This window comes from Athene noctua, chromosome Z, assembly GCF_965140245.1.
Source record: "Athene noctua chromosome Z, bAthNoc1.hap1.1, whole genome shotgun sequence".
Taxonomy (NCBI): Eukaryota; Metazoa; Chordata; class Aves; order Strigiformes; family Strigidae; genus Athene; species Athene noctua.
The window spans coordinates 73,360,152-73,374,590 of NC_134077.1; the positions used below are offsets into that span (position 1 = coordinate 73,360,152).

The 14,439-nt window shown below is 41.0% G+C and overlaps 1 protein-coding gene across 3 annotated transcripts in view; it reads right to left on the reverse strand.

The window, feature by feature from the left end:
* The window catches only part of FAM169A (family with sequence similarity 169 member A), a 35,755-nt gene extending 21,768 nt beyond the window's left edge, over positions 1-13,987 (reverse strand). Inside the window, exons 1-3 of one of the 3 annotated variants that reach the window (XM_074932979.1) lie at positions 13,850-13,987; positions 349-464; positions 106-243 (exon numbers count right to left, since the gene is read on the reverse strand). In XM_074932979.1, coding sequence (XP_074789080.1) covers positions 106-243; positions 349-408 — 198 coding nt within the window. In that variant the 5' untranslated portion in view covers positions 409-464; positions 13,850-13,987. Of the gene's footprint in view, positions 1-105; positions 244-348; positions 465-6,804; positions 6,832-13,849 lie in introns of those variants that run through there. The other 2 variants (XM_074932980.1, XM_074932981.1) reach the window with 2 other exon arrangements.
* Positions 13,988-14,439: the final 452 nt, after the last annotated feature.

A 14,439-nucleotide genomic window follows, 5' to 3' on the forward strand; every position in this document is an offset into this window, starting at 1 on the left:
CTAAAATAATTACGTAATTCAATAGTTATGGACTGGATACTGTAAATCTTTTAAATCTACATGTATATCAAGAAAACTGGGACTAAAGTATTTGCTGGTTCTTACTTCACCATGGCCTGGCAGAGACAAGAATTCAGAACGGTTTGGATCCTGATGCCGAAGGTCAGACAAGTAGCCCTCTGCTGAGCTCTCCAAGTCCTCATGACTGCAGGTGTTCAATATATCCACAGGGAATGACATCCTCTTAAGAAATAAGCAACATTATTACTGTGAGTAGTTTGAGAGATAAGATGCACAGTTTATCATATATTCCTACTAAACATGTAACTAAGACTAATGAGCACCCACCTTCTGCTGCTCTCTGGAGTCCTCTATATCCAAGACACACAGGAGAAATGCTCCAGACATTTCATTAGGATGGTGCCTATTAACATCCAGCCTCTAAAACAGTACATGACCCTAGTCTGTGTTTGTAAGCAGAAAAGGATAGTCTTAGCCCACAGATCCCTCTAGACCCAAATGTGGCAGATTTCCAACACACAAACCCCTTGTTTGCAGCACATGTACAATAGGCCACATGCTGCCTTGAGGTGGCAGGCTCAGTTAATCTCCCTGATATTTTTGAGGCCACAGATTAAGCAGTAAGTGTCCAGTCAAACAAAAAGTAAACAGCCCAAAAGATAACAACAATAAAGAGCATTTATTTTGAAGATTTTGTATTTAAATCCATCTCTGATGAAGCCAAAGCATTGTTCAGAACTTCTCTCAACAACTGGCCAGTTAGTGTGACTACCAGCTGGTTGTTTCCAAAAGCACAAGAGCACAAGAGCCCACAAAAGACTAAAGAGACACTTGAAGGTGAGAAAACAGAAACTAGAGTACTGAAGACGAACCACAGTGGCAATAGCTCCTTGAAAGCTCTTAGATTCAAATCTTCCTTGTCAAATTAAGATGAAAAAGAGCTCCTGAAATCTACAGTGTGCTCTTTAGCTAAGGCTCTTCCAGTTCTATAGAACTATACACACAAACAGACCTCTCGGCTCCTTTCAAGCTACAGCCCAAACTTTCATAAGCATGAGCTACCGCAAGCTCATGAGAACCTGTTCTGGAGGAACACAGGATCTTTTGATGTGTCATTCAGGTTGCAGGAACTCATCACCCAGTTCTCAAAACCACAATGCTCTTCACAGTGGGTTTACATTTCCTCCATGGAGTCTTTCTTAAAAAAAAATTTATTTTAAATCCTAGTCTCCAATTTTTTCCTTTATCTCCAGCCCCTTCCCTTTAATCCACCAGTCAGTGTTCTAGTGACACAGGTAAATCCAAAGCAAAATAAATTTTTATTTCAACTCACCCAGCAGCAATTAAAAAGTCTGCATTTTAAAAGCTTTTTAACAGCAAGAATATACTGCTATTAAGTTGCCTGAATAGATGACATCACCTCTTCTACAAAAGAGATATTTTTTTTTTCCCTGTTAAAATTGAAAAACTTGGACAGGACTTCATTGGCATTTAAAACTGCTAGCTTTAATGCTTTTGCTGATGAAAACACTAATGTCTTCCATGAATGCTACTGCTTGAATACATACACGCATTCCCCACAGCCATTTCTGTTCAAATTCAGCTCATTCCTTTCCCTTCTCTGTTATTTGGATATTCTTTTGCCTTCTCTTCCAGTCTCCCACATTCCTCCTATTGCTCACTGTCCCTTTCAGATGCTTAGATGCATGTCTTAATTCTCCAACTGTTTCTGTCCACCTTCCAGCTGCCCTTGCTAACAGGACAGAGGGACAAAAGAGACACCTGACACCAGCCAACTCAATTTGCTCCTCCTGTTTGCAAAAGAAGGGATTTCAAGAGCCAAAGATGAGGTGTGTGTCTTTGAATGCAGCAGCAATGCACAGCAGCCAGAGGACCTCCTGTCAGGTTAAAAATTAATCCACTGTTGCTCTCCTCACCTCTAGCAGATATGGTTTACCCATCTGTATTACAGTTCTGAAACAGACCAGCAATACTGTAGTACACAAACAGACTAGCGTGATGTAAGTACGTTGCAAGAGGAACAGAAAGAGAGGTGAAGTGTGAGATTATGCGTCACTGCTTCTATAGGAGGATGAGGCTTTATCACATAGTTACCTGCAACAGGACAGGTAAATTCTGCTTTAAGGGAATACAGACATGTGAAAAACACTAAATTTCATCTTCTGCATGCTGGTAGAAAAGGGAAAACCCCCCTCCACTATTAAATAAATATCTAAGTGCTTGGATAACTCTGAGAATAACAGATAAATTGGGCTGAGCTTTTGTTACTACATGACAAACAGACAAGCAAGCCACAAGCTACAACTGAAAGCCTCTAGGTAATAATTCCTGTCATTTTTTTTAGAATAACACAAGACCAAAGCAGAGAACATGCAATAAGAAATTCAGTAGATATCTGAGTTCCAACAACTACACCACTATGAGAATAAAAGCAACAAACATATCTCTGCTTATAAACAAAAAAAGTGAAAAAAGTATTTTCTACTGATTAATAAATTCACTGAACTACTCTCAAAACCATTCAAAGACTTCCTTTCTGTTTAGTTGTTTGGGTCACTTAATATTAAGTAACAGTTTGATTTTTATCCACTCATATTAGTCACTTTTGACTTTTCATCTTATATCATTTACAGAGAATGGGTTATGCAGAAAAAACTCAATACAGAGCAATCTTCAAGACTGAACCAAAGAAAACCTACTCAGCATCCCTGCTAAACAGCCATCTATTATTTGTACAATGCAGTAAATTAGACATGTAAAGTGACAAGCCCTTAAACATAGAGGTAATGTCTCCATGTTGATGAGATCAGAAATACTTCACAACATAAATTTACTAGATCCCTGAAGAAATCAGTAACTATACACTGAAAGTTATCAAGTTACATTCAAAGCATTAAACAGGTAACAAAAGAAGAATGTTGCATGCCAATCTACAGCACAGCATAAGGAAATAGTTCAACAGTTCAAAACGCAAGCATCTTCATTTTGAAAGGCAAAATAACCTACCAAAGACACACCAAATGACTTCCAATAGCAATACATTAATACATTTCTCTCACAAAAGCACAACTGGTTTGTCAGTATCTTAAAGTACAGATGGCTCCACATCTAGCCAATCTCAAGTAATGCTGGAGAGAGAAAAAGGGAAGGGGAAAATAGCTTTTCAGTTTTACTTGACAAAAGCATTACACATTTTTCTCCAAAGAGGCAGCAGGAACAGAACAGGTCTCTAGCACACCGTCTCTCATGCCCCTTTTTGTTGCTCTAAGCCTCTATGTGTTGCATGACTGTAAAACTGTCAGGTCAAATCCTTGTCACACATTGTGGAACTGTGCTCTGCTCATGGGATACCACTCCCATTAGTTAGCAAACTGTCAGGCTGACCAAGCACACATGATGTAGCCTTAAGCAACCAAACTCATCACGACCATTTGTACAAAAGGCGTGTCAGAAGTGTATGTTTGGGAGGGTATACAATTTATTTTTCAGATGAGGCAAATTACACTTTTCATGTTTCAAGAAAATAAATCTTACACTCTTCATAACCACATCATTTTACATAATAGTATTAAAGATTGTACATAATACATTCACATTTGCTTTAATGTGGAATCATATGACTTTCCTCCTTGTCAACATTATGCAAGCTACTATGCATGAAAAGGCACATCCTTTCTTAGGAACAGCTGCAGCACCAGAGGGTAACAGAGATCAGTGCAAGGAACACCAACAAAAACCACATTTAAGTGGATGAGTGAACACATTCCTGTGCAATTGGGGCAGTTCCTTATTCATAAAATCTTTATTACTATAAGCATTAGGGTTAAAAAAATTTAAACTTGAAATGGGCAACAACACAAATTGTTTAGTTATAAATTATAGCTGCAACCCCTAGTTTATCTTAGAAGTGCATGAAGGAGAGATAGATGCACAGTATATGCAGCTTCCAGCTCACACACATGGATTCCAGCAGGAATTGAGAGATCTGTTCATCCCCTTACACACATTCAATACTGAGTGCCACAAAATAGCAGAAAGATAAGTCAAAAGCTATATTGTTTCTTAGCATGTCAGAGGGCTTAAATACAGCTTAAAACTGGTTTTGGGTGCCTTTATCTTAGGGGAACTAAAGTCTAAGTGGTTAGGCTGCCAGCCAAGGATTTAGAAGAATCAGGATAAATTTCCAGCTCTAGCACTGACATGTTACTTGATCTGCCTGAACTCCTCATCTAGATGATGCGAATAATCGTTACCTCAGAGACCAGTATGAGAAATACTTTACAGAGATCATGAGATACTAGAACACAAAATTGTACCAAAACTTCACAAGTAGTGGAAGTAGACAATTGCTTACACAGCACAACTTAATTGCACAGCAAATTTTGCCTTTAAGTAAAAAAAAAAAAAATCACAAACAATCCACCAAGGACTGGACAGATAAACATGCCTAGTATAAAAATATGTGCAAAACTCATTCAACAGCTACATAGCAGGTGGACAATCTTCAGGTTTAAATTTGTGTTTAACAAACAATTATAATTTAATTTTCATGCAGAGTAGGGGAGTGTGGGTGTTCATTAAAATCTGAAGTTTAGAAAACAGACAAAGGGGTGCTCAAGCTATGACCTGCAGAACGCTTCTGCTAAACCAGGTCAACTAATCCAGCCTCAGCCCACAGGACACATATCAGGTCCAGTTCTGTGATGAAGTACTGATCTACTCCAACAAAAAGTAAACCACAGTAGTGCCTGACCTGAACTTTAATCTATTTAAACAAGTGCTGAAGTACTGGATCACAAAACTCCTCAAGGACTGCCATGCATGCCTTATGAATCATCACGCACCTTGAACCAAGTTCAATCTTAATAATACAATCCTACCATGATATCCCAGAGTAGCTATAAGACACATCTGGGGCAGCATCATGAAGAGACACAGATAACTAATTATATTATCTTCATATATACACTAGATGCTGATGTTCCAGAGAAAAAGCCAGGAGTGCACAAGTCCAAGCCATGCTCCAGAACCAGATCTGATGCACCAAACCAGCAACCTTCTCAGTCAAAGCAGCAGGAATATAATTTCTGGTTTGCTATGTTAGTCTCCCACCTTGCAATGTCCAATTGCTGTTTTGGTGAAAGCTGTTAAACTATATAGAAGTGGGAAAAAAAAAAAATTTTTTTTTTTTAAAGTGGTATTTTCAGTCTACTAGTTTCAACTATCAAAAAAAAATCAGACCCATCACTTCTAAAATTGTTACGTTCTACTAATTCTATTAATGAATTACATAAATGTGTCTTTGCTTAGACTACCGGCTGTCACATACACAAAACATTTTCATTGCTTTCGTTTCTTCTTTATTCAACAAACACTTTAAATTGGGAGGGGATGTTTTTAAATGTTTTTTCTTGTTTTATCTAAATACAGTCTGAAACATTTAAATAGGTAAAAAGGTTGTTCATCCTTTTCTAACAAATAATAAGTACATTTTAAACGTGTGCTAAGATAATTAATCATTTAAATATGTAAAGATAGTACCTATCTGGTTTATTATAAGTCTTGGAGTTTGAGACAGAGAAAAACTATCCTGTAATTGACAGTTTAGGCCATTTTTGTAACAAAGCTTTATGTTTTATAAATATCCCCATCTCTTAAAACTCTATTAATTTTAACTTGTAATGTAATGTACATACACCAACTGCAGAAGCAGTTTAGGATAGGGAAAGTTTTTGGGACATTTTAGGAAAGGGAATTTGTTTTTTAAACAATACAGTATATACTATTTCTTGAAAAACATACAGGCTTGAAGAAGCAACAACAGTATACTACTTGATCTGCCACACTGAACAGACAACTCAAACCCTCCTCACTCAAATAACTACATATTTAGAGATAGGTTTTCTTCACTTTTAATTCAAAAAGCTTGGTTTTGTATATTCCTAAGTGGTCTTCACACCATTATCTACACCATAGCACTAAGGCATATAAATACTATTTCCCTGCAGTGTGTTTTAGAGAATATAGACATGTCAATCAAATACAAGTTCATGTCAACTCGATAAGTTTCCTCTAGTTTCGAGTTTCTTTTTTTTCCTGAAAGAAAAAAATGTTTGAGTCAGCTTATGCAGATCTGGTTTTCTATCAGAGACAAATCAAACCTGATGATTTGAATGCAAACAAACAAAAATAAGCCTTTCTATTAATTTATTAGCCACCACAATTTAACTTTAATTTACTTGTGTAACACAGAATTATGAAATCTACATAAAGGATGCAACTCCTCAGCCCTGGTAATTGCAGTGGAACTCGGCAAGAATTATGGTCAATAGGTCTGTGTGACTGGGTTCAAAGAATCTCTTGTCAAATGAAACATGAACAAGAAAGGAAAAAAGAAAGAGTCCTCTACATTAATTAATTTTTAATTGAAAATAAATCATGCAAATACTTTTTTTTTTAAAGTTTGAAAAAAGTATATTAATTTCATTAAAACAAAATACCAGCTTCAAGTATCTAGAAGTTTGTTCTACAATAAAATATATTCAGGATGTTCTAACATGTAATAGAAAAATTAACAGTTGGTAGGTCTAAAGGACTAAACTGCAACCAAGATGTAGTAACATAAAAATAGACACTCTTAATGAAAGTATAAGCAGCAACATTAGCGAGTGCTTTTAATCAACAGGTGGTTAGATTTGCAGAAAACATCAACTCTGTTAACAACTACAAAATTATATAGTCAAAACAGGACAGAAAACTTACCAGTTATCAAAACCGAGGCGACGGTAGTATGAAAAGAACATATTATGCAACTAGGTAAGGTTCTTAGGTGCTTAATCAGGCATATGCTTAACACCACTGGCATTTTACTCAAGTGATTAAAATTAGGTATTTGATTACATAGCCTATTCAATCAGAGACTAAATCTTAGGTATACAAACTACTAACATGTTATTTACATATTTCTACAGTCTCACATTTTAATGAGATTATCTGGTTTCTTGAAAAGCACTTTCTTCAGTAGAGCATTTTGGGAAATTATTATGCACAAGTGTTTCCTACAAGGAATGTATGCCAGAGATTAGGTAAATTAAAATTTTGTGTTTGAGACTACTCAGTCACAATTAAAAATCTGAAAAATTAGGTTTTCTTAGAGGAACCTTTCATGACTTCCCTCTCTGTTTCTCAGAGTCAAGGTGACTATAGACAAAATGAAATCCATTCCAGTTGTGTTTGAAAATAATTGACATCCTAAGAGACAGAAAGATAGGACTAAGTGGGATTATTACTTCCTGGATCCACCTCTCTGACATTTATCTGATCTCTCCTGTGCTCAGCACTCACTCTTCCTTCTAATCTCCCACTTTCCTATATTTTCCCTTCACTACACAAGACAAGCCTGCTTAGGGTCTTAAATACCACCAAACCCCATACAGATACCCCTAATAAATCACCTCTCCTCTCTGGTCACTGCTCTTTCTCCCTTCCATGACTCAGCAGTTCAGAGCAGCTCTTCTGCAGTTCCACCCTCAGCTCCCTCCAGTTTCACTCCTTCATACCCCACAGCATCTGCTCTTAAAGGCCTTCCCATAGTACAGCACTTGTAACCCACACTCACACTCCCTCCTCAGGTGGCTGGCTGGCCACCTTGGACACACCCAACCACGCTGCTCTTGCTGATCTTCCTCAGCTCTGTGTCCCTAGGTTCACCTCCTGCTTCTCCAGGCATCTTCATCAAGGCAATAAGATATGCTGCCTCTCTGATTTTCTGCAGCTTTATTTGCCACTTGCTATCAGAAGACTATCTAGACCCACATGGTACATGTTCAGTTTTCAAACCTTCATACCACCCTCTAACATTATCCCTCCGGTTTAGACAGGTCACCTCATAAATACGTCTAGTGATTCCAAAGATAAGAACAAAAAAGAAAGCTCATTTCTTGACTGTACTTAAACCCCCACTGAATCCATTTAGACAGCTAGTAGACTATCGAGCCTAACATAACTAACCTAACACAGCAGTGAGACTGGTGTTGCAGTAACCCTATGTACACATTTGCATCTATTTTTAAAATGCTTGGTTGTGCTGACTTCTCCTCTATGCCCACAACTAGGGTCGACTTCGAAGCTGCACAGATTAGGTAATGTGATTGCAGACACACCTTAGGCACAGTCCAATAAGTTACTGCTCATCAGTCAAACAACAGCAGCTCTCTTTATGGCTGCTTTGAGAATACCACACATGCAAATTCGATTGTGATGGTGACCATGGTTACTAACAGTGAGCAGCAGGTTATTAAGCTTTGCAATCATACCCTCCATACCCAAGGAGTTACTAAAACAGTGATCTGAGCTACAAGTATGCCATATGAAGTCCGTGGATGTCATGGCTTTGAGCTGAGGAGCTGTAGGAAATTCAAGGGTTAAGTAGTACTCAAGCTCTTTTTGCCCTTTTAAAGTTATCTGTAGGTGTTTTTGTTGGTTTTGTTTTGCTTTTGAAGTCATTTGCAGCTGGAGACCTACAACTAAGAAAGCAGCAATTGCCTTTGTTTTCTGGGTGATTCAAATGGAAATGGAGAAAGGGAATTAGGAATTATCATGTGATCTTCCCAGGAGTACGAGTAAGTCAGAAATAAAACAGGGAAAGCAAATAAACAAGACTGCAACAGATCCCTGTCAGTCAACCCTAAAACTTTCTTGCAGAGCTGCTAGCACACAGAATTGAGAAGTTTCAGAGTCTGACTACATAGCACTATAGCCCATTTACAATAGCTTGAGGATCAGAATCCAGAAGTCAGCACTACAGTAAGTATAACATATTTGGAGGAGTGAGAATTTAAACCTTACTGCAGATTAAGAATTGCATTTTCTTCCAGAAAGGGAACAGGCAACTATCTCCAACTGTTACTGCAACTATCTTCAGAAGATGACAGATGGTTAAAAATATGGTCTTTAATAAAAGTGAATTCTGAATTTTACCTGCTATCTGCACTCAGTGTTCCACAGAGCAAATTCTTTCAGCTGTACACAGATGAAGGCTTGACAATGTACAACAAAATCATGAACTTCACAGGCAATGCATTTTGTGGACTTACCAAACTAGAGTGGGATCAAGGAACACCAGAAAAGCTAGGGTCACAGACCTTGAGAAAAGCAAGTAAAAGTCAGATGACAATACCACAGATATTGAGAACAATGTTCAAAGGAAGTATCAGGGCTTTCAGACACCATGCTTGGGCCACAGGCATTAGAGCGTCAGTCTGAGCCCAGTCATTCTGTGAAGAGGTATTTCAAGCTACCATCCCAGGTGACAGACACCATTCTCACAAATACAGTGTCAGGTGTAAGCATTTCCATATGTCCATACAAAACAGCACCAATATTTCCTCACCTTTAAGAAGGCCACACAGACAAGACTAGCCTAACCTAGCTCACAGCTGGACTCAGCAGCTAATATGTTTGTCTTCCTCACCCCATCTTCAGAAGGATGGAAAAAAGGCACAACTGTAACACTAGAAGTAAACTCCATCATCTGAGAAATAAGCATTCAGGAAACACAAATTCAAACCTAACATCAATATGACTAAAAAGCTAGGAAAGAGTCAGGCATCTGGTAGGCAGTTCCAAATAGAAAAACAAAGTATGTACTGGTATTTCTTGTTTATGTAGAAGTCCTGTTCCGGAAACAAAAGAAGAATAAATCATCAACAGAATATTTCATTGCTCAGAGCCCTAAAGAAGCTGTTCAGACACCAACTGACTTACATCCTTCTTCTCTAAGCCTTCCAATGGGACCACATAAATGAGCAGCAGCTCAGGGCACACCACCCTCCCCAAAACGAATTGCTTCTCCCCACTGTCCATACCTACTGCCATCAGAGCCAGTAGTTAGCAGACAAAGCACAGTCTTGAGCAGCTCTGTATTTGCCTTTGCTTTCAGCAGTCTCATACTTACAGATGTTCCATTTGTTTCCCACAATTGTCCGCATATAGCCACTGCTGTTTTAGTTCAACCTATCACAGCTGCATTATAAAAAAAAATTCATTAACTTGCATTCACCAGCTATCAGTAAGCATGGTACCACAGGACTGAAGTTCTATGTCTGAGAATGTTAGCAAGAATATATCTAATACCAGAAAGGAATTCACACACACAACCTTCTCCCTGGTATCACCCTGTCCTTATCTTCATCATCAACCATCCTGGCAACCTTCCAAGAACTTACAGGCTTCTGAGAACATAGCACATTTCCCATGCTTCTTACTGTAACACACTTGTAAGATTCAAACTTTTAAGCTACATCTCCTAGTACCTCATCTATCCTGTTATGGATATACTTGAATTTTTTTAAAAAATACCTTACGAGCTTCAAAAACTGATCTCTAGAAATACAGACACTACTTGCTTGTTAGGGGTGGGTTGAGAACAAAGATAAGCAAGTTAATCATACCTCTGAGCATATCACCATACCATACTGTATACAAAACTGGAACAGTATTAGCCCTGCTAACTCACAATATTAACCCTAAATTAAACACATTAAAGCAGGTTTTTCCACTCAGGACTGTTTAATCCATACTGCAAGAGCCAGAAGCAAAAGTCTGAGTGTTAAATTTTGCTTGACTGATTTTTTTAAAACCCATTTCTATTGTATGAAAAAGGTTTTTTGTTTTTAAACAGTTCATCTATGAAATTATTACCTAAGACACATTCATTGATGAAATAAATCTGTTCCAAAGAAAAGCATGCACCTCTACCACAGCTGCCGCAAACTACATTTCACAGATCAAAGGATGAGTATGGCTTTCTGGAATGTGTAGTTGATACAATTCAATGACTACGGTAAAACTTCATGAGTCTGGAGAAAGGTATTTATCTGTGAGGAAATAAGAAGTTAACAACTTGAATAAAGAAATATTTAAGGAATAGCAATGTGTAAATAAGCATAAGTAAATATTACTTCAGCTCTAATATTATTATTTGTATTTGAAGTTTAGAAACATAATTGGTAACACTTTTAAATTATTAGTATTACTTGATAGCCATTGATTGTTATGAGGTTAATACTGTGGGAATATAATGAAAAATTGGTGAGAAGGACAATAAACACACTCAAGTGACATGCAGATGGGGTGTCAAAAAACACATACTAATTGTTTAGTTTTGTGTGCCTGACAGGTGGAATGTCTGTGTATAGGTAATATAGGCCTGTGATAGACTCAGAGGCACCTTATCAAACATCCTTGAGATTCCTGCCCTGCTGCAGGAAAGACCACAGTGGAAAACTATGCCTGTGAAAATCCCTGATATATAGGGAAAAGCAGCGGGTTCAATATATTTTTTTTCTTGCTAGCAAGGGTTGAGCTCCACAGTGCCTGCATCCCTGCTTGCATGCCTCTGCCCAGGTGCTGCTGTGCAGAACCCCCAGGTCACAAGGTAACAAGAATAAATTTACACTTTGCATTTCACCCTTAGTTTTGCGGTTGTTTCTGCATCCTGCCTGTGTCATCTTATACAGATACCAACCCTTATTATACCTAAGAACATAAGAAAGTAAAGGGCTCTTCTACTCTGATAAATGTCTCTAATATCACCAAATTCCACATTCTTTAGTGATTTCATATCAAACATTTCAATTTTTCCCACCTAAAAATGAAAACAAAAGCATTAGTAAGTGTCAGTCTTAACACTGAAGTGAACTTTCCATCTTTCGCTGACAAAGATTCTGTACAAAGATTGTATAATAGGTATGTAATTATAACTATTTAAACCAGCCTGTACAGATAGGATGTTTGGATAAGTAAGGAGAGTTTTAAGTTCTTTCTGAGTTGTGTTATCTTTACAATACTAGCAGGCATAACCACCACCCCAAAAACCTGTTTTTTGTTATGAAACTGAAAAGGCATTATCTACCTTAATATGCATATGGAAGAAATTAAGAGTACTTTCGAGTCATTTGTCAGAGTAATGCCCCTTTGCAAAGGAGCTGGTTATGAAGCACTCCAAAAAGACTTGGTACTGTGTCTTGATCACACATTGCAGTGTGATCAGACAGTATATTGGAAAAGTACAGAAGAATCCCATTTTCCACAACAGTAAAGAAAGGCACTGTAAAACATTTGCTTCCATACAGAGTAGATGTTAAGTAAGATCAGACTGGAGGAAGGGGAATGGGGAAGCAACTGAAACACCTTTTGCTATATCAGAGTCCTCAGCAGCTTTTCATTCGTAAGAGTGTTGAAATGAAGATGATGAGTGAGGTTAACAACAGTTGAATTAAACCACTCTCTGCCCTAATGTTTTCCCTCTATGAAACAGGTGCTAACATGCTTTCTTACTAGCACCATTATGACAAGAATTGAGAAGTTCTTCAGTATCTAAAACCAGCACAGGTCAATTAAACAAGAAAGGTACCAGAATGATTAAGAAAACAGAGAGAAGATGCACTCAGTTCCTATAAGAAGAGTTTGAAGAAGAGGCAAAACCACAATCATTCTGATCTGCATCAATCTTTTACAGGTCCTCCAGTGAGGCAGCACTGATTTTATTATACTGACCATTTTGTCACAATGCTTACACCTCTTAAAAAGACTGGTGGGTTATATAAAAGACTATGACCAACGGTGCAGCCCAACACACAAAGCAAGTATCTGCACTTAAGCAGAAAAAAAGAAAAAGTTCCCTGCTCTCTCCTGCATGCACATACGCAAAAAAACAAGTATCAGCTGGACAGTGTCTCCACACCACAGGCTAGTTTTCCAAACTCCTCACTACTGATAATGAAAACTCCAAAGCCCAGAAGAGCTCAAAGATCACTCTTCAATGGTTTTCTCTAAATAGGACATTAGTATGTATATAAAATCATTGCGTTGGGTTTTACTGACATTAATGCACACCAAAATAAACTTTCTCAGGCTGGATTTAACACTCTGTAACAGGATAGCAATGTACACCAATGCATAGCTTAGGCAAGATGCTTCGCCTTGTCTCAGAGGGAAGAATCAACCCCACCTCAAAGTAAAATTCAAAAAACCTCACACATCACATATAGGAAAACAGAAGTGCATGTGTGTGACTGCACACATCCACATGTACTTGCACATATACGCACACACACAAAAACATCTTTTGTGGGAGGCATCTATGGTAGCATTGCAATTAATGTTTTCAAATATATGTGTAAAGGTACATGTATGTATCGTGGATGTTACATGCCCGCGTGGCTATAACACGTAACTTAGAAAGCTACAACAGATGCCACCACAAAAGATGGCTGGTCCAAAGCAACACGGAGTGGCCTGGACCAAAACTCACACCAAACCTGGGATCACGCAAGCCCCGGCCCGCGCCCCGCGAAGGCCAGGCGAGACGAGGGGTAGCGGGCCCGGCCGAGGGGAGGCCGCGGGAGAGCCTGGCCAGTCCCCCGCGCCTGACGGAGCCGCCACCGCCCTCCGCCCCGCTCCCGCGGCACCGGCGGACCCCACGGCGGCGGGCTCGGCGCCGCCATGCCGGCCTGCCCGCCGCTGCGCTGGCCGCGGAGGGCGGCGGGCGCTGCCCCCGGGAAGGGAGCGCGGCGCCTGCGGAGGGGGGCGGCGGGGATGCCGGGGATGCGGGCCTGCCGGGGGCGCGGGCGAGGGCCCGCGGGACAGAAGCCGCTCCTGTCCGCCCCCCGCCGGGCAGCACGCCCCGCGCTCACCGCCGCGGCCGCCAGGGCTTTGCCTGCCTCCCTCCTTTTCCCCGGCCTCTGTCCCAGCCGGGCGCGGCTGGGCTGAGCGGAGACGCGCAGGTTACCCCGCAGAGCCTCACCCCAGCCGGCCGGGCAGCTCCCCGCGGCGACGACAGCAGCCACACAGAGATGAATGGAGACGGAGGATGCGGCGGCCGCACGCTTCCACAGCGCTCCCCAGCGCACCTCCGGCGCCAGCTAATCCCTCGCTCGGCGCCTTCCCCGCCCCTCGCCGCTGACGCACGCCCGCTGCTGCGCCGGGAGCCGCCGCCGCTCGCCCCGCGCTGCCCGCCATGGCGGCTGCCGGCGGCCCCGCCATCGCCCTCCGACATGGCGGGTGCTTCGCTACCAGCGCCGCCGTACCTGCGCCACCGCCCGCCTCCATGGCAGCCAGCGTGGTACCTGCGGCCTCGCTCACCACGGCGGCAGCCCCCGGTGCCTGTGCCGCGGTCAGCCCCGGGGGCTGCGGTGGTACCCGCGCCGCCGCTCACCGTGGGGTGTGTGCCGGTACCCGTCCCGTGGCCCTGGCACACAGGGGCAGCCCGACGCTGCCTTGGTACCGGTGGTTCCGGCAGGGAGGAGGAGCAAGGCCACGCTTGGCGTCGTAGTGCTGGGCAGCTCACCTTGGGGCGGGGGGCGAGGCATCTCCCACACGCACCCAGGCGGTGGC